We start from the raw sequence: 25,035 nt of genomic DNA, 5'->3' as shown, positions 1-25,035 counted from the left end.
GCCCTGAGTGAGTCTGTGCTGAAGTAGGTAAAGCTCTGGAAAAGATCTTTTTTTCTCTTTATCGCCTTCATTCTGCCTTCTCAAACCAAGGTTTGTGCCTTATTCGGGGACAGATTTTATGAGAATAAATGCTGTACTCATGGAATGCAGCTGGAAGTTGTGCAGTGAACATCTATTAAAACAATTCTTCAGCTAAGAAGGAAGACCTAAAATACCAAGAATTCCTTAAAATAAAACCCTACAAGATTCTTCATCTCTTCAAATATTTCTTAATTTCCCTTCAGTTTATATTTACAATGACAACAGTAGTTTAGGAATGCCTGGGAAATCTACTTTTTCTCCCCAATAAAACCTTTTTTTTAGTAAACACATTTTTTCCTCAATCAGCAGTGAATCTTTCCTTCTCCAGGAACCATCTTCTAATAATTCTTTGCAAATTTCAAGAGGAAAAAAAGGTGTTACAGGAAGCTGTTGCATAATTTTTATTTTATTTTATTTGTATTTTATTTTAGAAGCTCTAGATCTTAGAACAATATACATATCTCTTTTCTTTGCTTACACAAATACAGTTTAAAGTATCAGAGTGAGGCGCATACTTTTTATGATTTTGATCAATTAGAATCATTTATCAAAAGTAAAGCAAATCAAATGTAATTGGAGATATCATCTGTTCTCATTACAGAGGAACAAAATCAATCAACTGAGAACTCTTGTGATCAACTGGATAATTAGTGTTGTTACAGGTGCAACTTTAAGCGTTTCAAGTTTTGTGGCTATCTTGATAAGATAATTATAGTTCAGTAATTCTTAAGTGTTAACAAGAGGAATATAATTCTTTTTGGCCTGCTTTTTCTGGCTAAGTCTGCATTATCATCAGTGTTACTTTTGTTAATTTATTAAGTTTTCTTTTATTTCTTCTTTCTCTTCAGAGAGTTGGCACCAGGAACTTTATTATGTGTATGAATAGAAGTAAAATGGGGGATATCTTTTTCATTTTTGGGACTCGTATTCTTATAATATTCCTTTGAACAAGTATTTCAAAATTATAATTTTGTAGTTCAGTATAAAAAGCCATCTGGGTAACTGCTAACATTTTTGTCTGAAGAAATCACTCTACGCCATTTTCAGATTACTTAATATTCAAGCGTAGATCCTTTGATGTGACTCTGCCAATGGCCTTATACATCTGATTTCAAGATTAGGGTATGTAGGAACTCCCTGGCTGAGCTGCTTGAAAACTGAATGAATGCTTTGAATACATTTTTTGGAAACCTTACCTGTTTTTATCATTTAAATATTCCTGTCCTTTTAGGATCTTGACCCATTACCCACCACCTCTCAAATAATGGTAAGGTAGGGGCCACTCATTATAGGTCCAAAGTAAATCTAGTCTCCATACAGGCCAGCATGTGTAATGATGGCTCAGGATGGGTTGTTTGTAAAGACTGAATATAGTACTTCTGGATTTAAAATCCTGAGACACTACAGCTCAACAAGAACAGTAGTATATTCACACATCTCTTAATCAGTCACTAGAAAAAGACAAACTCACTCAAAGCTAATGTGTGAGATACCCCTACTCTGTGATCATTTCCCAGAAACAGTTGAGTACAATGGAATTAGAAACAGTGTAAAGCTGGCCCACATTCTGTATGGGGACACACCTGGAAAGAACTGATTCTGTTATGTAATTTTAAAAACATTCATCCGTTTTAGGTGAAGAAACCAAATACAGTTGTCCCATATGATGTAAGGTCTACTGTATTTTTTAATAATATCGTAGGCTTAGAGAATTTATTTTTAGTAAAGAATAGCTGGCTAGGGCTGCTTCACTTCACTGTCACAATGGTGAAGTGGAAAATTGTGTAAAGGTAAATATCCAACACTTCTGATTATCTGACATTTATAAAAAAAGTATCAGTGCAAGATCGATCACTTCCTGTCTTCTTCCATTTCATACAGCCCGTCAGCAAACCTTATCTCCTTTAATAGTATTTACACCCTTTGAGAGAAGCCCCACTTCATAGAATGAATGTTCATTTTTTTTATCCATTGGTAGCTGGATGATTTGGATGTTTTCCAATTCATCCCAATAAAGAGGGACATCCTTCTGGAGTGAGGCAAGAGTGAGGCAAGGATCTCATTCTTGCTCTAAAGTAGCCCTGATATTAGGGATAAATTGAATCATGAAGGAGGCATGGGGTTGGTAAATGTGAAAACAGAAAGAATTGCTATGTTGAACTAACTTAAAGTATTTTTTGTTTTGGCCAAATGCATCATCCTTAATTTTTATCAAATAAAACAGCTGAGCTTTGTATAATAAAAAAGAGCTTAAGCACTTTATTGGATTCTAAAAAGGAAATTCTTGTGCACAAAACCTTCCTTGGTTGTAGTGCAAGTTATAGCAGAGTAGTTTATGTGATAGAAGAATTTCAAAAGATCATAAATCTGTTCATATCAGGTAATTTTGGTTAATTGAAATGGATCTCCCCCTTCTTTGTTCAGAACAAGACCAGAAATCTTGAAACCCTTATGTTATTTCTGGAAGTGTTATCTTCCTTTCTAGTGAGCTTTGGCTACAAATGAAAATACAGCAGTTTGCTCTTGTTATTTCTGCACTTCTGCTTCTAGTCTTAAGCAATGCCATGAAGTAAAAAGGTTTGTTGTAAAAATGTTTCACAAACCCTGATTCTATTTTAGTTTCAATTACATTATTGAATAAGAACTGATTGGTTCATTCTTAATGACATTTCAATTATAATGTAGATCAATCTTACAGCAAAAATATGAACCCCAAATTATTCCCTTAGTTCTTTAGGTTTAACTTCCACTGGCTTCAAAAAACAGTTTATTGTACTGTAGTTTTATACCAGAAAGAAAAATTAGCCATAGCAGTCCAATGTTTCAATAGAGTTGTAAATGGATAATATGAATGCCAAAAAACCCTGGAAAATGACAGAATGACTTGACCTTTGCCTTAGCCACAGTAAAATAAAGAATAGGCGGAAAGTGCAGCTTCAGGGTTTTTTCTTGAATTCTGTTATTAACACATTGTTGTGTAATGACCTTCCAGTCCAAAGACATTTTACCTAGCTATAGCACTTTTTTGACATTTAAAGCATAGGAAGCACATTTACTTCCACAAAGGTTTGCTGAAGCATAACTGTTTCAGAGCTACATGAACTCCCTTACTTTTGGTCATATTGATAATCGCAGGGCCCTTTTCTATTTGGAGTTACTATGGTTACAGCTGCACAGAAGATGTGAGTTGCAATGCTATTTGTATTGATAAAAATAGATATTAACTAGAGCAGCAGGAGCAATTTCTGTTCCTAATAAAAGTATAACATTGTGTATTTTAAGAGACTAATTCATAAAAAAAACAATAGGTAATATATTTTATAAACCTTAGATGAAAAAAAACCTGAAAAGTTTTTAATTAAAATATTTTATTGACACTTTCTCCTGTTTCATCACTGAGCCATGAGTAGGCTGACTTATTAGCTGGGCCAGGAATCTATAATTAAAACTGGAACTGATTTTAGAGAGAGCTTTTTGGCATGGATGACTTGACTGGGATGTGTCTCATCTTATTTTTTTCCAATGTGAACCTCCTATTAGAAGACAGGCCTATTGGATAGGACAGATGATAAACATTGCTATAATCAGAAGATTAATAAGAGACAATGGGCAGTCCCTTTTATCATAATTTCCTATATGATTATATAATTTTTAGCAATAGTTTATTTTGATCATATAGTCATGTGATAAATTACTTATATTGATCTCATTTATTTTCTGGCTCTCCTGATGCCATTCAGCAACAGCAACAATGGAAATGATTAGATACAGTTAGTATAAATGTTACTGAATTTTCTTGGTATTTTGGTAATACATATTTTACACAATGTAATAGCAAGCCAAGCCCCTACCACACATTAGAAGATAACATTTCCAAACTTACTTCATAGATGCCTGTGCTGACTTGGGTAGGATGAAGATCACGCTAAATTCAGCATCTGCTAACAGATATCACCTCAGACCATAAAATCCAGGAAGAAAAGAATAGATATTTTCTTGGCTCAGATACTGAGAAATTCTGAGATACTTTATCTGCTTAGGTTTCTTATCTCTGCATTTTTTTTCATGAAAATGATCAACTTGTTTCTGAGTCAAGACCATTGACCATTGTGGACTGCACTTACAGCAAAGTTTTCTACTTCATCAGAAATGGATGCGTTTGCTGTTCTCTAATTCTTTCTCAGCTACCCCTCCTTGCATACCTACATTAAAATCTAATAGCAAGATTTCAGTCCTGAGAGAGTGTGAGTACTTGGATGCAAGTTTATTTTTGTTTAGTATATTAAACATTGTACTATTGGTACCTAACTCACTGCATCTCACTTTGGGACACCTCAATTATGTACAATATCATACATACTAGGACCGTGCAAAACAGCACCATTCTGTTTTGACTTGCATTTCGACAGAACAGCGTTTTGTTTCGAATTTAATTTTAATTTGAAACTGCTGTTCCATTTCATTTCGTCAAAACAGCATCGCTGTTTTGACACTGTTTTGACATTTCACCCATAGGCTATAATGGGGAAGCTCGAAACAGCCTATAACTTTGTCGTTTCTGGCCTGATTTGGATGAAACTTGCCAGACTGGTAGCCCCTCCTGAGGACATGAAGCCTGCCTTGTTTCAAGGAGATAGGTGCAGGGGTTTGAGGGAAAATGCACCTCAAGCTGCGGACAAGCAAAACTCATGACATGGGTGGCAGTGTGTGTGTGTGTGTGTGTGTGTGTGTGTGTGTGTGTGTGTGTGTGTGTGTTAAGGTGTGCCCTCACTCAACTGACACCAAGGCAGAAAGCAGGGCAGTTCAAACAATGCTGCCTTTTATGCAGTTTTTCCATCCCTCCCCCAGAGCACTGGGATTGGAAGAGACCCCAAGAAACGATGACAGTCACTAGCCAGCTACACAGTCAATAAAGAGAGCACTTCTTCTGCCTCTTCCCCCTCCCTATCCTTACTTTAGTTTCTGTTTCCCTGCAGGCAAGCCCAGCTTGAGCTTTGAAACTCAAAACGTTTAAAAAATTTAGAAACGTTTCAACTTGCCTCATTTAATTTTGAAGCTATTTCGAAGCTCTCTGTTTTATTTCAATTTTGCTGTTTTGAGCTCGAAATGAGTCAAAACAGCATTGAAATGAAACTGCCAGCAAAATTTCGCACAGCCCTAATACATAACACAGATCTAGCTGATGATATTCAGCAATGCTTTCAGAAAGCCTTCCTTTCAGAAAGCAATACAGTGGTTACCTGTACTCCAGTATGGTATCTAATACCACATTTTTTACCAAGGTATGAAGTAAACTGGTGAAAATTTCAGATATAATTCTGATAACCAAGGCAAATATTGATTTTTTTTTTTAAAGGTGGTCATTGCACTCTGGATGACTGAACAAAGCTGGCTGATCAGGGGGTATAAATTACTCCACAAACAAGTCCAGTTTTAAGGTAGTATCCCCTAAGCACCTAAGTACCATTGTCCCATTTCTAGTAGGTCCATGTACAGTATTATATGATATATAAGATTTCTGTGGATTTCTGTAGGCAGCTCAAAATAATCTTACGATCTACCATTCAGCAGAAAGGCTTTGCAGAATGAAACAGAGAGACATGCATTCCATAAAAATGGATGCGTGCATTTCTGATTAACCCTGCCCCAAATTGTTTAAGATATGTGTAGGGATATTTGTCTCTTTGGGTCTTGTTTCTTTGTTTGAATACGTTGCCAGGGTATAGTGGTCCTTTTACACTGGTGGAGGCTTTCTCAGGTCCATTATCAGTTTTTTCCTGAAATCATTCCTATGGGACAAAGGACATGGTGGCTGAGGGAGAGACAACTGAAGTCAATGCAGGAGTTTGATTGGTGATTTAAGAAACAGCCAGATGCAAATGTAGGTAATAAAGTAAAAGACAAATGTTGATAAAGCTATAGCACTAAATAAGTTGCAATTTTTAGCAAGTGAAAAATGAAGAAAAGTGTAAACCTATGACCAACCGTTAAGGTGAGGAAATAGGGGATGATACAGAGAGGGTCAAAATGCACAATGCCTCTTTCTTCCATTTTCAAAAAATGTTAATTGTGTTCATATGCTTCAGCCAAGTTACAAGGGTCAAGAACACAGGCCAGAATGGGGAAAGAACAGGTTATAGAATATTTAGATAAGTTAGAAATATTCAAGTTCGCAGTAGCTGATGAATTTTGCCCTAGAGTACTTAAAGAACTAGCTGAAGTAATCTCTGAACAATTAGCAATTATCCTCAAGAACTTGTGGAGAACAAGGGAGGTCCCAAAGGACTAGAGAAGGGCAAATAGTGACTATCTTTAAAAAGGGGACCTAGTGAATTACAGACCAGTCAGCCTGACTTTGATACCCAGAAAGATACTAGAACAAATTATTAAATAATCAATTTGTGAGCGTCTAGAAGATAATAGGGTGATAAGAAACATCAAACAAGTTTTTTGTCAAGAATGAATGATCCCAAACAAATATAATTTCCTCCTTTACAGAGTAACTGACCTAATGCATAGGAGTGATGAGGTAAATGTGATGTATATTAACTCTAAGATATTTGAAAATTGCACAAGTAAAATGGGTATATATATGGTATAGATCAGGGCTGTTTAACTTCTGGGTCACTGGGGGACACATGCCTTACAGGCTACAGACCTGAGGTTCATATGCTGTGCAGGCTTCTTGCTATACAGGTGCTCCCTCCTCAGTGCCATGCAAACCACACGCCGCCTCCACCCACCCACGCTCAGCCAAGCACACCACATTGTCAGCCTGGCTCCTTCAGTATAATACTACCAATAGAGCTATGACAGCAAACCCTTTGAAGTTCAGACAAGCCCTAAATTATCCTGTATGGAATATAGTTTCATGAAGAGTGCCTTGAGCATGTATTAATCTCACTCATGGTATGAGCAACACCTCTGCAGAGATGAACATCAGAATTACATCTCCAAACTAATTTTAGATTCCAGATGCTTCTGCTTTTGCTTTGGAAAATTCTTTCAGCAACAGCTTCAGTTCTACCAGTATAATGAACGTTAGTTGTAAGGACCTTGAATGAGAGAAAAAAATCATCCAGACATGCTAGTGTCTGAATCCTCAATAGTAGCTTCAGTGTAAAAGGAGTAAGTTCCCATTTCTGAAATGTCAGATGTTAACCTGACATGCTGGAGGCATTTCTAAACTTCAGGTTTCCTCTGCTACTAAGATTTAGGCAATTGCACAATTACATACCAGAATGAGCACCAGTGAAGCAAATGCTATGAGATACTGTGTAATTTTCAGATGCAAATCACTGAGAACTTTTTTTTTTTTAATCTGTTTGCATTTACAAATGTAAATAGTAATACAAACAATACTCTGGAGTAAAGCATCCACACCTGAAGACAGGAGGGTGATCCAGGCTGACCTTGACAGGCTCAGGAAATGGGTGGACAAGAACCTGATGGTGTTTAACACTGAAAAATGCAAGGTTCTCCCCCTTGGGAAGAAAAACCTGCAGCATCCTTATAGGCTCGGCAGCACTACTCTGGCTAGCACTATGGATGAAAGGGACTTGGGGATCATGATTGACCACAAAATGAACATGACCCTGCAATGTGATACTGCTGCTAGTAAAGCAAGCAAAATGCTTGCTTGCATCCACAGATGCTTCTCAAGTAAATCCCAGGACATCAACCTCCCACTGTACTCAGCCTTGGTGAGGCCGGAGCTGGAGTATTGCATCCAGTTTTGGGCTCTACAATTCAAAAAGGATGCAGAGAAGCTTAAGAGGGTGCAGAGGAGAACTGCGCACATGATCAGAGGTCAGGAAAACAGACCTTATGACGAGAGGCTGAGAGCCATGGGACTCTTCAGCCGGGAAAAGCGCAGGCTCAGGGGTGATCTGGTGGCCGCATATACGTTCATCAGGGTTGCTCACCAGGATCTGGGGGAACGTCTGTTCACCAGAGCGCCCCAAGGGATGACAAGGTCGAACGGTCACAAACTCCTCCATGACCATTTCAGGCTGGACATAAGGAAGAACTTCTTTACTGTCCTAGCCCCCAAGGTTTGGAATAGACTACTGTCAGAGGTGGTTCAAGCACCTACTCTGAGCGCCTTCAAAAGACATCTGGATGTCTATCTTGCTGGGATCCTATGAGCCCTGCTGACTGCCTGCCCCTGGGGCAGGGGGCTGGACTTAATGATATTCTGAGGTCCCTTCCAGCCCTAGTGGCTATGAAATCTACAAAGCTTATACACAATGTTCTTCATGTTTATAAAAGAGAAAGCAGTTTACAAAGATGAGTCAGCATTACTAGTCCCACTTTACAGATAAGTGAACTAAGGCACAAAATTAATAGGAGTTATACTTTGAGGTTGTTACCAAGCCTTAATTTTGAACCAACTTGAATCCTGTTTTTTCACCAAAAATCTCAAAATATAAATGCAATATACAACCTTGTAGAAAAAAATATATAAATTAGTGATGCATTCAAAGCATCTTAAAGTGCCTCATAAATATCACTGAATTAAGCTCCACAACCCAATTAGAACATGTTTTATGATCTTATTCATAGAAAAGTAAATTTATGGTCCAATCATCGTAAGTCTGTAGCAGAACCTAGATCTCCTTACTTAATTCACAAAATTATTGTTTCTGTAGTAGATTTAAATAAAAATATGGTAAATATGTAATACATGTACAGTTGAAAGTGGGAGGGGATGGCTATTGTGAGTCTTGTCATTTTATATGAACTAGAAAGTTACTGCTGAATTTAAGGATTTGGTATATTTGCAGTATCCATTTTCTTTTTTATTTTGTTCACATGAAGATTGTTATATAATTCAGATTTTAAAACTTGCTAATCAAAACTCCTTTTCTTTTTTCCTGCTCTTTTGTTCACAAAGTGTTACAGAAACATGAAAATAACAAGTTTGCTTTGCTCTGCCTGTTTCCTTCACAGTGACAGTCCTGGCTATTTTCCATGAGCTGCATGTGGATACTGATCTATATACACTCCTTTTTGGAGAAAGCGTCCTCAATGATGCTGTGGCTATAGTTCTCACATAGTAAGTACAAAAGTCTACATCCTTTACCCTGTGAAGTAACTCTTAGTTGTCCTAGTAAAGTGCCCTCTCAATACAGATATAAGCTCAAGAGTTTAATAACTGCTTTAAAGGGATGTATTTCTAGAGGTGTGCTTAGTGCATTAAACAACCAGTTTCCAATATAGTTAATAGGTATTGTGTGTCTAAATAGCAACTAGCAACTTTTTGTCTTGGGTACTCAGTCCAGAAAACAATATATTTTTTTAAATAAATACTGATGTATTTTATGTTCTAAACAATGTATCTGGATGGTTCTATGCTAATGGGGCATGTAAAATCAGAAGCAGAATATCAGGATTGGAATCTATCTCAAATTCCTTTTATTTTCAGCAATCTATTATTTTCAACGGCAAACCCACAAAGTGGTGCTTATCTCACTCTACCTATTAAGGCTGACAGAACTTCAGCTGGTGATGTTATATGTATATATCTCCTTGTCATCTTAAGAATCCTAAAGAATTTCACAAATGAGGGACCAGTTATTCTCCCAGGATTGTGCTGCCCCATTAAATGCTAACTAGGTAGCTCTACTTCCGTATGTGTCACAGCCTTAACACTCTTTGGACTATTGCTAAAAATACAAACAACTCCACAAGGCTGAAATGGGGCATATATTTAAGTACTTCCTTGAGTCAGGGATGGGGCCATAATGCAGTCTCCCTCAGGATGGGACACAGCAACTATTTGATAGTACACAGCCAGACAAACTCAGAAGGGCCATAGGGAGATGACAGGTAGAATACTGTATCCCACTGTAACTGCAAAGTGACTTTTGGCCACCATGTAATAAACCAAATAGGAAATTTTTTCCCTAAGAATTTTTCTCATTTTTGGCCTATCTTTTTCACAGAGAGTATAAAATTCTTGCAAGATAAGCAAGATTAGAATTAATGTGTCTACTTAATTAATGATTCTCTCAATGCAAGGCCTCTTACATTCACCTACAGTAATCCTCTGCTATTGTTTTAGGGCAGGAGCTACATATCCATCTGCTGCCATGTGTCTGTGCATAGAATGTGATGATTAGACATAGCACATATGTCATATTCGGTGACTGCAGGTACAATGTGTCACTTAGAGTATGTACATCAGAAAATAAAATGTACAAAAGGAAACATGTAGAGATTTTAAATAATTTTAAAAAACATACAGTTAAAATAGAAATACACTGCATTAAATAAATAGTGAAATAAATGCATAGATGGTAGTCTTTTTTCCTCACTTTTATTTAGTTGTATGTATTAAAGAGAGAATAGACTTTAGGTCATTTAATCTGTTCTTCTACTGATTCAGTATTTCATAGAGAATAGCCGGGTAACACTTAAACCTAGAATAACTCAAGGAGATCTATAATCTGTTAAGTATCTATGGTTTTCAGCAGTTGTGCTGCCAAATTACAGAGAGCTCTTGAAAAAGTCAAACCATGATGAACTATTCAACTGCAATGTAAATCTGGAAAGCACAGAGATGTGGTATAGGATGTAAGTCATGAGTTTCTAATCTCCTCCTCTTTTCCCTGCAAGCAAGTCCATCATCTTGCAGATGGAGACTGAAAATAAATAAAAAGATGCTTGTTGCAAATACAGGCTGCTGCTTTCTCATCTGTTGTTCTGTCTGTAGCAGGTCACAGCTCTACTCTTTACAATAGGACCTGTTTACCCTGGCAAGCTGATATTTTTCTATATACTTAGTGGGAGTAATACCAAGACTTTACATGATAGAAGAGATTGCTGAGACTGAAAAGAAAGCAGAGTGCCAATAATCTAAGTGTTATTTAATTTCTAACCTAAATAATGAGTTATTGTACAAATTCAATGTTCTTTAACCCTGCTGTGACCCTCCTTCATACAGCCCTTTAAGTAAAGATGTACTACAGATAGTGTCCGCTTTTGTGCCTTAGCACCCTGATAAATCCAACAGCTTCCTTTTATTTGAATACAGAAATGCTAAGTTCTAGTGCTTGGAAAGTACAGCTACTCTCATCTCATGATGCATGCACCTTTAAGTTTTACTTTAAGTGTTATACAAAGCTCTTTTCAAAGCGCAACAGCGAATTGAATAGCAGGGTAATGTTTAAAAATATGTAAATGGCCACTAATACAATGCTATACTGTCTCATACACAATGGATGGAGTAAATCAAGAAAGGGTGTGTACAGATGTTCAAAAAGGTTAGGGGAAGGTTAGATCACATTAAAAATGGCCACCCAATCTAATTTAGTTCACCCACATGCAGACCTTTTGTCTAGAGGTCTAGTTAGGTCAAACTAAGTGTGAATTGTACACAAGTTTCAGGAAGGTTAGATTGATCTAAAAATGGCTGACCTTATCTAAGTTAAACCTACCCCTGAAATAATCTAACTTAGATCAGGTTGGCCATTTTTAGACTGATCTAACTGTCCTGAACTTCTGTACAGTTCCCAGTTTGGGTACATACAAACATTCAGGGACGTTATGAGGAGGTTAGATTGATGTAAGGCCACCCAATTTAGGGTAAGTCAGGATGTGGAGAGCTTACAGGGGATCAGGATGGCAAGCAGGCTCAGGCGAGATCAGGGGGGTAGGCAGAAACCACAGGGGGGATCACGGGGCAGGTGGGGTCCATGAGGAGGAACCAAGGCAAGCAGGGCCCCCAAGGAGTGACTGGGGGGACAGGCATGGTCTATGGAGGTGATCAGGGAGTCGATCAGGGTCCCTGAGAGGTGATCTGGGGAGCAGGGGTGCAGGCAGGGTCTGCAAGTGGGATTGGGGGGTGGGAGGGCCCTCTCCCCCACTCCCCAGGACCAGGGGCTGTTTTTAGTCCCATGGGTCCTCACCCCCAGACAAGCTATCCCCCACAGTGAACCTAATCCCCCATCTCATCCACACCTCGCATCACCCCAATTTACTTTCTCAGCTCCTGGCACTGGATATGCCAGTAAAACCAGCACCGGGAGTGGCTTGTGGGATGGGGGTTTGGCAGGCTTGGGTGGGGGGCTGGCTGGTCCACCAGAGGGGTCCACCTGGGAGTCAGGGTTGTGGGGGCTAAAAATAGCTTAGTGCCAAGGAAAGGGTACGAGAAGTGCAGTCCCAGGGCTGGGGCCAGTGGCTGGGCTTTCCCAGCCCTGGGGTGGAAGGAAAGGATGAAAGAAAGACAAATGTGTCTTATCAGCCAGTTGAAGAAATGCATGGCAAACATCTGCAATAATTAAAAATTCATCTTTTAATTTCTAATGTAAATCTTACATTTCTATATATGACCTTTTGTGCCATATTCTGACTGACTTTTGGTAGAATTTGGGATTGTAGTTGGTGGGAGCGGACAAGAACTATTCAGCAATCCTTTCTGCTCCCTTTTCCTGCATTCATGGACATGATTGTCACAACCCAAGGGTGTGATTTTTGTTTGTGTGTGCTTCGGCACTGCTGAATTATTTCCCGCCACTCATAGCTTTCTTTGCAGGGTGCATTTCTAGGTTGCAAAAAGAGAAATGCACGCTGCAAGGAGTTCCCACCATTTGTATTCAAATTTGTGCCCCACTATTGGCCAGTTCTAAATTATTCCCACGTGGCGGCTAGCGATTGGCTTGCTAGCCGTATAAGAGGCTTGAGCGGTTTCCGCCCAAGTTGGAGGACTCCACAACTATCAGGAGGAGGAGAACTTCACATCTCGTGAAGATCTCTAAACGCTGCGGAGCCTATCGGACCCAGCGTGTATCTCAAGAAGGCTATAGGGGTCTGATCAACCTCTCGCCTCTCCCCATCGCCGCCTGATCCCTCGACATACCCTTCCCTGCATGCAAGTTCCACGGAGCCTAGCAAACTTCGTGTGAGTGAATCCAGAGCTCTACCCGGGTTCGAGTCCTGCAGGTTTATCTTCCCATCGCCGAAACCCCATTGCGATGTACTCTCGAGGTTTTTGTTCATCTTCCCGTCGCTGAAACCCCATTGCGACGTACCCTCACGTTCTGCAGGTTCGAGTTTTGTTTTGTTTTGTAACTGCAACTCAAGCAAGTTTTCCTGCCGGCACCGCGACCATCTTCGGTGTAAGTAAAATAATCTTAAATCAACCACTAAGCATCCGTGCCTAATTCTAGCGTGCCGCCTGCCTTCCCCAACCTGGCATGTCCGGGCTGCTGGCCACAGCCCTCCGCACGAAAAAAGGGCCTCGGACCGCTTCCGGCCCGCACAATGATATGGTGGCTTTTCCCCCTGAATGGCAAGTAGGGCTTGCTATATAGGTTTTCCTCCCCCCATTTTATCCATCAGTTAGTGCCAGCTTGCATAATACCTTTTGAACAGGCTTAGGAAGTGATGCTGATATGTGCTCTACCTCAAATAAATCTAGAAGTATAGTAGCCAAATACTTTTGAAGCCTGTACTTCAAGTACTTCAACTGCCCAGTCCCCACTAGTGTCCACAGACCCATATTTTAAACCATATTTTAAACTTTTACAGACTCATGAATACTATAGTTAGATTATCTTGTGTTTCCATTATGTTCCTCTGTTCTAACTTGATCAGCACAAGTCTTCTGGTACTTGTCCCTAATGGCTTTTGTGCACCCTGCACATAAACAGCAATTAGATTGCTTCTGCTACACTGAGACAGCAGCTGGGACCAGAACCAAGAGCTTCCTTGTTTCCACAAAGGCATCTCTTCACATAGCCACCCTCTTCCTGACCCCATGCATCTTCTTCATTTGGGCAGCTCTCCTTTGGGTATCCTTCAAAAGAAGAAATAAAAAGAGCTGTGGGCAGTATGTAGCTTGCAGGCTTGGGATTAGAGCACTTTGTTGGAAAGTGGGAGACACAGGTTCAAACCCTCTCTAGATGGAGGGCCCTATAATGTGGGTCTTCTGTTCCCTAGGCAAGTGCCCTAGCTACTAGAGCCCTGCTCTTCCTCCTTTGTCCTACTTTCAATAAGTATGTACCTGGGGCACAATCCCTTCTGCCACAGATGGAAATAAAATCTAACTTGTGCATGTGCCAAAAATTATTACACAGCAACCTGAGTGCTACTTAGGTACTTGAAGGTGAAATAGGGTTTCATCTGTTATGAAAAGTAAAGAAAATCACCTGCCTGAGTACTCAGGGTACAGAGATGAGGATTTCACCCTAAGTAATTACCTTGCACAAATGCCTAGCCACTTGCATTATTAAGACAAACTGTTTCTTTGAACAAAGTAATCTCTGTCACAGTTCTCATGGAAAATAACTGCTTAAGAAAAAGATGTAATAGTTCAAAATTAGTATTTTTTGAAACCCATTTTACACTCAGGCCTCTAACTGTTGAAGAAGAATCTGCACTGCTAAAAGAAGCCCTTTGATATCTAAATCTTTCAACATTAATTACTATAAATTATTCTTCAAAAATACTGATGTGATAACTGAAAATGTATTTGTTTCTCCAGCCAAGTCTGTGTGACTATTTACAGTAGCAGTCAGGTATTTCCTGTGTATCTTCCTTTCCAGGAAATTGTATATTCTTTGTAGTGGTCAGTATTGATTTTACCTCTTTACATGAAAGCCATTTAAAATATATTCAGCAACAAATATGTGATAGTTATTGGCTCTCTATATAGTCTCCTCTGTCTGTTTACAATATATGTGCTTAGTATATAGCAGTATTTTATATATGCTGACAAACCCCAATATTATAAAACCTCAATATGTCTCTGTGAAAAGCAAGGTATTTGAGATACTTTATTGGGTCAGGTTGAACATATGGCTTCAGTCTTCTTGACTAGTGATAACTCTTAAATAATAAACCATTTATTTTGGATGAAAGATTGTGAAAATCCTGTGCAGCAAGAGGAAGATATTTCTGATCACATTCTCCTGTCATTTTTAAGGAAAGAAATGCATTTCATATCTTCAAAAATATAATATTTCAAGGCTGAGACAATTATCTACAGTATTTGGATTCGTTCTATTGCTCCTAGGAATGAACGTTTTTGTTTTTTTTCTAAATCCCATTTGGTTTCTTCTTGTATCTCGTAACAGGGAGCTATAGACTCCCATTACGGACAAGGGAAAAACACACTAGGACCTCTGCTGCCTGTGTAAACATACAGCCAAAATAAGGTCTGCAGACAATCAATATAGGCAATTGCAGGGAGGAAAAGATGCTCATTAGAATAAAGGACAAATGCATGAGAGCCAGTGATTCACCAGCACCAGGTTTGATGACTGAAGGGACTAGATAAGGGCACACCCCAAGGCAGACAGGGGATGTAGCTCTGTGTGAAGAGCAGCATACTGTGAGCCCTTCCCTTTCTCACGCTCCTTCCCCCTACAGAGTCGGAAAGTAACTGCTGCGGAACTCAGGCTAGAGACAGAACCGTCAGGAGCAGGGTGAGACCCAGGTTAGGAAGAGCCCAGAGGGCAACTCATTTACTCCTAGCAGGGACAGGTTTGGTAGTGTTAAAGCAATGGCCTATTCTCTTTGTTTACATGACTGTCCAAGTGGGGCTGCCTATGTTAAAATGATAGCATGACTTTTTCTTTACAACGTTGGCTTTCCAGTGAGGAGAGGGTACAGTTAAGGCACAAGCCTGCCTTTATGTTGTGCTATAGCCAAAGGACTCATTTCTTTGTTATAGTTTAAGACCAGTGATTTGGGTTGGGATTATCAGGGGTGGAGGAGGTCCCAGTAGTGCCCAGAGCAGGGCAGAGACAGGGCTAAAGAGCCTGATGCCCAGAGAAGGATGGAGACAGAGCCAAGGGGCTTGGTGCCCAAAGCAGGGAATAGAGCCGCAGCAAGTGAGAGTCCTGAGCAGGGCAGACAGGGCCAGAGTGTAGTGCCCAAAGCAGAAAACACAGCTATAATAGTCAAGACAAGGGTTGGGGCCCAGAAGCTGGGTCCAGTACAGTAGGCCTGGGCTAAGTAGCCCAGCAAGAGAAAGGGGGTGGAGGCCAAGAAGGCTGAGGCTCCAACAAGAGGAAGTGCCTGAACAGTAACACCAGCAAAGCATAGATGCATCTGTAGGGGAAGTAAGAGGCCACAAATGCAGCACTTAAGACACCTGGTGTCAAGAGATACCCAGCGGCAGTGAGAGAGAGGGATTAGACAAGTGGTTTCCCTGCGGGACTTCAGCTGCTTCACAATCCTTTACTTTTCAAATAACATCCAAGGCAGGGCAGAAGAGTGAGAGAGGGAACAGCCCCAGGAGGGCTTTACCAGGCCACACAACCCTGCCTTCCTATATAGCTTTGTATCAAAAAGGTAACACAAAACGTCTGACTTTTTTTCCTTTGTTTCTTATCTCAGAGTTGTTGAAGTATTCCAGGAGCTTTTTCCTTAAAAGGTTCTAATTGATGAGATTTTTACTACTCCATCTATGTTATGCCTCCTTTGTGTTTGCCTCTTCACACTGCCATAGAGAATTTTTTTTTAAATCCTCTGTAAGGTCAAACAAGCATAAAGGCCACTATTTTCTTGACTACGAACTTTTCCATTGTACAGTCTTATTTTTTTTAACCTTTGTCTTCTAGGAGCCACTTGATCAGCTAGACAGAAGGACTTAAAATGTAAAAACTAAGAACATTTTTTTCTTGTTAATAAATATTAGTCCTTTGAATTTTTAAATTTAAGTGGCAAGGGGTGTGTGTGTGTGTGTGTGTGTGTGTGTGAGAGAGAGAGAGAGAGAGAGAGAGAGAGAGAGAGAAAGATGCTGTATTGAACTATATGGAGTTTGAAGAGGTGTTGGGCAAGCTTTCAGGCACAAAGTACACTACCATCACAACTACAACACCCTCATTTAATTTGTTATTTTTCATTATAGCAGTAAAAATGTGGATAGAAGTTTACAGATGAATCAAATGAGATGCTTCCCATCTGTGGACTAAATTCTGAGGACCTTTACTGACTTGAGTTGAAATTTCATGAGAGTGAGACTGCATAACTGTTTAAAACTTAATATTTTAAGGATACTGCATGTATCTTGAAAGTTAATCTCTTAATTTTAGTCTTCAACCCTGATCCACTATGCATTCTTTATCCATTCAAGTACACTTGTAAATATACTGAGGTGTGGAAAGAGGGTCTATGCCAAGGATGGGCAATTATTATGGGCAGAGGGCCACTTACTGAGTTTTGGCAAGCTGTCAAGGGCTGCTTTGGTTGCCTCACCCCTTGACAGATGCCCCGTCCCCTGGTTGCCATCTTGTGACCAGAAGTCCCATCCCTAACCCCTGACCTTTGCCACCAGAAGTACCTTCCCTTACCCCCAGAAATACTCCTTTCATCAAGGGGTTATGCCATCTCAGAACCAGAAAAATACCAAATTATATTCTAAAAATCTACAACATTCCTTAATTTGATTTCAAAAAATATTCTTGCCCTGGCTTACATGTGTTTGTGTAGACAGAGAGGTGACTGCACAGTAGTTTGAAATGAAGTGTTACACTTGTATATGGGGGGGTGAGGGCATGGGGATAGGTTTGTGGGGTGCTGTTAGTTGGTGGGTGTGTGGGGGAGGGGGAGGGTGTGAGCGTGGGGTGAGAGAGCATGTGGGTGTATGTGTGGATATGTGGGGTATGGGGTTTGTGGGGGGATTTGGGGGTCTGCGTATATGACAGTGCAAGAGGGGGTGTGGGTGCATAGGTATGGTGGGGTATGCATGTGGGACTCGTCCTATGAACACACACATACTCTCTCTCTCCCTCCCTCACTGCACACACAGTCACACACACAGTCAGTCACACATGCACATACAGTCAGTCCCTCATTGCTCTCTGTCTCTCTCTCTCCCTCACTTCCTCCCTCCCTCCCTCATTGGATGGATGGACACACACACACACATACACACACCCTCCCTCATGATCCTGGCTCTGGGATACCAGTGCAGCCCCATGCTCCTGCAGTCCAGTAATGCAGCTATGTGGTGCTGGAGCAGCCTGTAAGCTGTGGCAGGCAGAGACTGATGGTTGTGAGAGCAGGGCCAGGCTGGCTTTGTTGCTGATTCCTGCTGGCTCCCCCTGGGTCCTACTGCCCCTAGCTCCTGTCATCTTTGACAGGCAGCCAGGAGCAAATAAATATACATTTTCTAAATTTTTTAGGGGTCCCGTGGGCCAGATAGAAAGGCCTGGCAGGTTGGATGCAGCCTGCAGGCCATATTTTGCCCACCCCTGTTCTAAGCAAAGGGAACCAAATAAGAGAAAGTTCAGAGATGTGATTTCTGAAAAGTAGCTGAAAGGATTATTAGAATTCAGCATAGATAAAATAACATATTTAGAAGTGCTATTTAATCCTTCTCATTCTAAGTGTTTTGCAAGGATAAAATATGGAAAGCAGTAATGATTACTAATCTGTGTTCTCTGCTAATGCAAAACACCTTACTGGGCCATTATGTATTTTAACCTGAGCAACCTAAAATACTGGATTCCAGTTGACTTTGCTTAGAAATTCTCCAATGGATTTATGACCCAGATACCTTGTTCCAGGCAGACCCAAACGCTTAGGCTGACTGTGATGTCTCCATTTGATAATAGGTGAATTTTATTGATACAGAGTGATAGCAGATAAGAATAATGCAAACAACTCTATATCTACCAGTCCTAGAGCTGTCGCAGAGAGAAGGAATGTCTGGCCAGTACATGAGCTTCACCTTGAGATTCTTTCTTGAATGTGAGATGTCAGCAGCCTGGAGGTTGAAGCCCCCCCTGCCCCCCCGAGCGGGGTGAGTAAGACAGTCTAGTAGTGTGCCATCTGTCCATGGTGGCCTCAGGTTCCCTTCTCAGGGACCCTTTGCTGTTCTAAAATCCCTCCTTCCATATTTTTTCTCCCCATTGATGACTTCATTTCCAGGCATCATTGATTGGTTTCCCTGTGATCATCATACTGATCACATTCTGTCCTATCATCTTATTCCATTGTTCCAACAAACCATCACATGCACACATCTTAATTTGTTTATTTTACTGGTCTCCTAATTTGGTCTGTTCACCAAAGCTGGAAATCCCAAGGGCTCTGCAGTTTAGCACTGTGACCTAATGCCACCTTATTTCATGTTATGGAATAGTGTGGTACATGTCTTCAGTTTCCTAGCCTGTGTCTCCTGGCTTCAGACACAGGACCTTGAAGGAAACTTTGTCACAAACAGGCTTTTAGAAATCAATTGACCCTTGCCATTCCCCTGGACCATTGTTCTAATGCATATCTACTTTACCTCCAAGCCAATTTCCAAAAGCAAACCTCTAAATATCATCTTATAGCCATCACTCACCAACTGGACAAGGCAAAGCTGATTGCTAAATTCTGGTTTACTTTTAAAAAGCCCGTTGCTACTGGTTGTATAATTCCTAAGAGGCATAAGTCTGTGCAGAGGCCTAAACTTATTTGAATCTGCTGGAACAGCCACAGCAAAAAACAGGTGTAAAGCCACTGACACAGTCTCAGTGTTAGCAGAACTGAGTCTATGGTATACCACTAAGAAGTACACACCCACAAGAACTGTATAAATGTCAAAGGCACTGTGGAGTTGTGACAGTCACCTGCCAATAAAAGTCAGTATCCGCTTGTAAAGTGCAGCCTTCAAAGAACCTTTCCAACAGCATTCATAAACATGTTTTGTTTCAGGCGTTCTGTAATTCAAAGAACAAAGTCTTGCAGAAATACATAACATTCATTTAATTTGTTTTAGTAGAGACTGTGCAGGATTGAGGGCAATGGGCATGTCTACATGAGATGCTACGTTACTGTAGCAGTGAGCTACAGTGACATAGCTCATTGCTACAGCAATGTAGTTTCAGCAGGCACGAACTGTGATGCTGATGCTACTGTGCAGTAGGATCAGAAACAAGCCATGCATCGTCAGGACTGCTCAGCAATGGCAGTTACTCCGCAGTCACTTAGTACTTGCTGCATAGTCATTTAAAGCAAGTACTAAATGACTGCGCAGTCACAACTGTGCAGTCAGGCGCACATGTAGAGACGCCCAATGAAGCCTGTTTTTGTGTCTGCGTTTATATGATAAACTTTTCTGGACTTATATATGAAGTCATAAGTATTTATAAAGCACCTGAAGAAATCTTTTTTGAACCTTCTGAAAATAAGAGCTCTTCTGGTACTATCAAAGGATTCCAAGTCCATTTTTCAAAATTGAACTGCAGGACTTGACACCATTCCTAGGCTTCGGGTGATAGATGAATTGTTCTCATACACTAGACTGCTTATAATAGTTTTAAAAGATCTGAAATTTATTGGAAATAATTTGTAAATTGTTGTTTGTCTGCTTGCATCTGCTTTTCTCTGGCCTGAACAACAGAGTGTATCTGTTACCACAGGATAATTCCATAAAGGAAAGGCTTCAGCCACTTAACATGAAAACACATATCAGGGGTTCACAGTGCATAGGGCACTAGTACGAGACAGAAAGGCAGCAACCATGCTGTTTCACTCACGATTAAAAGGACTAATGTAAACGGGCAGACATCTGTTTTCTTTTAAATGTTCTTTTGTTGAAGTTTTCATCTTTATGGTTGCCTCTGGATCCCTCAAAGATGTGTACACAGTGATTAATTTCATAGCCCAGCTACTCTCTGCTAGACAAAGTATTTCCAGTGTACAAACTCTTTCTAGTTAAGTAATACCATATACAAGTATATATGTTTAAGCTAGCTCTTCTTATGAGTTCCCCTAGAATTCATACCATACAGGTGAATGAAACAACATGTCTAAGGGGTCCATTTGTGAATTTCCACATACACATTTCAAAGGGGTCCGTACCTCCATTCAAAATTTCCAAAGGGATCTGCACCTCCATACAACATTTTTTAGGGGTCTGCAAATGAAAAAAGGTTGAAAACTACTGGTCTATAGCAATGGCTCTCAACATGTGGTCCATGTAACTGCTCTGAGTAAGCCACAGAATTGTTCCTTGTTCTTGTTCACTTGTCCTTGTGTTATGAAAGGATACACAGAAATACCCAGATAATCTCCTTTGTGGGCTGGATTTATTGCCAGCTGCAGTTGGTAGAAGCATTTCTTTTGGCAGCACTGGGTGCTGGAGCAAGTTCTTCTACAAGGGCTGGTTAGAAATTCTCTCACAGACTAATTTTCCCGGAAGCCTGACCCAAGCTGAGAACTTCGGCACTTGGGCGCCCGTGCTTCCAGGTTCCCAGTTCCTTACTGGTTTGCCAAGTTAAATTTGTTTTTAAATTGTTTAAATGAATCATTTTTCCCCTTAAAGGAATATATTTTTGTTCTGTTTCATAAAGATTTTACAAATGTGGTGGTTTGTTCCAAATTGGGACATGTCCCCCTCCCCCCCCCCCCGCGCATACAAATATAGACATTTTGTAGAAATGTTTTGATGCTTCTAATCTTTTTCCTCATACACCTCTGTACCTCCTTCTATTTCTTTTTAAAAATGGGAGATTTGAACTTAGTATTCCAGGAAAGGCCTGAAATCTAGATAATGATCAATTTCATCCTAACATCTTCAGCTTGGTGTTGGGGTTTTAGAATTGCTGCTGGGATCCGTCTGAATTTCTTTGCAGCCTTCTCCTCTGTCAGCTATCCTAATTAATTCTGTATTATCTGTGGATATCACATCTCTGTTCACCCTTTCCCAGACCACTAATGAATGCATTCAATAATGCTAGTTCCAGTACAGATCCTTTAAACACTTCTGTAGGCTTCCTCAGTCAGGCTTTATTTTCCATTGCAGTTTGTTATGTGTTAATTAAAAGGCAGCAGCATTGTATGCAACAAAGAGAATGAACTAACCACCTTGGACATATTTGCAATCCAAATAGAACTTTGAATTTGTGAGAAGTAATGTCAGCTTTGACTTGCATGCTAGATACTTCCTTAACACATACCTCAATTGATCTGAAACTCTTTGTAATGATTAGTTTAAGTTTCCATCTTTTTTTTTTTTTTATCAAGAACTGTCCCTGATTTCAATCCTTTGACCTTGAGTTCTTGGATCATTATTCAAGATAGATTTTTGCCTCAAAATTTAGTGCTATGGTTTTTGCTTTGATATCTTAATCTATTGAATAGTAGATTTACAGAGATGAGACAGCTGCATGTTCTCATCTCATATTCTTCTTTTAAACATCAGTTTTAGTTAGAAGAGTGGCTATTACAAATGTCATAGTGAGGTTCCATAGTTACTCTCTTGAAAACTTTTATACCAAGTGTGCTCATTTAAGAACAAAAGATTTTTCTAACAGCCAACTCTGAAAATCAGCCTAAGATCTGAAAATCAAGCTGTGTTCTTTCTAGTTTTGACTGTCCATCAAGCACCAGTAATAAGGAGTTTGCAGTTGGAGCTTAGCTGACAGTTTTGTTGATTAAGTGTGTGACTACATCTTCCATAGTTATATAGACTGTGCAGTGTTAGCAGGAATAAAACTTATTTTTTCCTCAGAAATGTAAGAAAATAACTTGGAGACACAGGGAGCCAATATGCTGAGGTAGAATATGCTTCTTTATATACTGTGCTGGAAATCAGATTTCTGAGCAGCTACCTATCTTTAACTAAATATTCTGTCAAGTATGTGGCCCTTTCTTTATTCTAGTTACAGCAAAACAGTGGGAAGCTAAAGTTCCTGTGTTTTTATCCAGTGTCTGAAATGGATGGCAGGCTATGAGGAGTCCTCATAACATTTTGTTTGCTTTGATGCAAATGAATTCAGTCAGCTCGTATCCAAAAGGAATAATAAAAAGATGGACTTTGTTTCTTATTTCTTGTCATCTGTAGGTCAAATGGGAGTTCATTCAACCTAGGTTATGGCAATGAAGGCTGTCAGCCTCTGCCCAATAACACCTACTGAGATTTATAAGGAACTGCATACGTTTCATCGCAAAGTCCACAAGACGCAATTACTTCAATATTGAATCATCACAAAGGGGTTCCAAGATTGTACAGTTTGGTGAAAAAAACTATTCACTGCTTCAGTTTGCACTGTAGTTTTTCCCATTTGTTCATTCTGATTGGGTCTGCTGGGTGCCACCCCCCGGCTTGGCAACTGGTGTCTCCTGGGTCTGGGGAGTCACCTGATGTCCTCCCCCATGGCCGATCACTGAGCCGGAGAGGGTGCGAGGGGGGTCCACCACCAGGCACATGGGGGACCCCCACCCCTTCACACTCCCGTGGGACACTCCATCTGTCCCACCATGTCAGCGTTCACGAGCCACGCCTGGTACCTCGAGGTACATAGAAAAAACATATAAAGCTGTGTCTATGGCTGAATCACTGATTCTCCCAATCAGAATCGAATCTTTAGATTCAGATTCAGCTGAATCGAATTGAGACAGTGATCAGAATCAGCTAATCGAATCACTGTCCCCCAAATTGGGCTGAAACTGAATCCGACTCTAATACTGCCCACTTCGCACACCCCTAGTGGACACATGTCCAGTTTTCTGGTACATACCTTGAGAATGGAGAAGATATGATACAACTGAGGAGGATGTAAAAAGGTGGGGGAATTAGAGTGGAGTTATAGGGGAGTTAGAGTGTAGGAGGTAGAGTTTCTGGAAACAGTAAAGGGGAATGGAAATAGAAAGGATGGATGATGATGAAAAAAATGGTATGATGAGCATTATAAAAAAAATAAATGCAGAGCATGAGCTCCACACAAAGCTCCAGAGCTAGAAGGCTTCAAAGGATTTTTTGTTTCTCTCCTTATAAGGGGGAAATTTGTTCTGACAATTCTAATTTACATAAGTTGTTGGCAATTGATATTCTGTTTCTGGACACTCTAAATCATAAATACGTAAGAGGGGATAAACTGTAAATGTTTACTTTGAGGAAACTGGGTGAGCCTGAGCTAACAAAGCGGGCCCAGTTGGGGTGAATCCAAATTCAGAATAGGGCATGAAGTTCTACGGAAAGCAGAAGGGATTTTGTCTGTTGGTCTTCTTTTGCTTTAATGCTCACTCCCATTACTGAATTGGGCAAAACTAGAGAAACTGATGACTGCTGGAACTTGGATCTGGCAGTAAGGGGTCTGGAAGAGATTACTTTTATACAATTTGACCTGGCAATCACAAATAATATGGGAAACGTGGGGACAGACTATACTGGATTGCAACAGGCAAGCTTAGGAGAACAGCTTCCTTGGGCCAGCTTGACCACTGCTCCATCTAATTGGATTTAGGTGGGTACAGATTGTGTGAATAACAATTCTGGGTTCTACCAAGACAAATAATAAATCAAAAAGAACCCAAAACTTAGTCAGAATTTTCATTCATTGTTTGCATTTAGCTAATTTCACTTTCTTATATCGACATCTGCTTTGTTTTCCCAAATGAATAATATATTTTTTATTTTTATTCCCAGAGGAGTGCTTGGGGAAGAAACCTGTTATAAAATAGACCAGGGAAGTTACATTTTGAGTTGCTCAAAACTTGGAAGCGAGTAAGATTTTAGGTGGGTGTTTACGCCAATATTATATATGCCAGAGTCCCTAAACAACATTAAAGTTGGCCCCTCTTACTACCAATGGCACCTAGCAGAATGGTTACACCCAGTAAATCAGCCATACAGTCAGTTAAATAAGAGAGTAACCAGTAAGTTAATAAAGTGAGGAGTTCAATTGTGCAGCAAGTTAATGAGTGATTCAATCAGGTAGATGAAACATTTTTTCCAGCTCTGATTTCTATAATAATGACATTATGGTCGTCCATCTGCTCTTTTTACTTTTGAGGGAGGGTTTAACCCCATGTACATTATCCTGTTGATGATAATTAGACATTTCACGTCAGTGACCATCTGGAATAGGAGATGAAAGTATTGGGAAACTGACCAAACTTGCTATTAACAGAAATTTCTAAAGAGCTCTCTTCAAGTAGCGTAAACCCCGTTAATCAAAATGTGTGCCTACACATGTACAAATTCTTCTGTACATATTTTAGTGTCCC

At 40.1% G+C, this 25,035-nt stretch overlaps 1 protein-coding gene across 1 annotated transcript in view; it reads left to right on the top strand.

The window, feature by feature from the left end:
* Positions 1-25,035, top strand: part of SLC9A9 (solute carrier family 9 member A9) — a 414,412-nt gene that overhangs the window by 106,120 nt on the left and 283,257 nt on the right. Inside the window, exon 6 of the mRNA XM_019491821.1 lies at positions 9,034-9,139. Coding sequence (XP_019347366.1) covers positions 9,034-9,139 — 106 coding nt within the window. The remainder of the gene's footprint in view (positions 1-9,033; positions 9,140-25,035) is intronic.

This window comes from Alligator mississippiensis, chromosome 7 (assembly GCF_030867095.1).
Source record: "Alligator mississippiensis isolate rAllMis1 chromosome 7, rAllMis1, whole genome shotgun sequence".
Taxonomy (NCBI): Eukaryota; Metazoa; Chordata; order Crocodylia; family Alligatoridae; genus Alligator; species Alligator mississippiensis.
The sequence above is the reverse complement of the archived record's forward strand: the minus strand, read 5'-3'. Positions and strand labels throughout refer to the sequence as shown.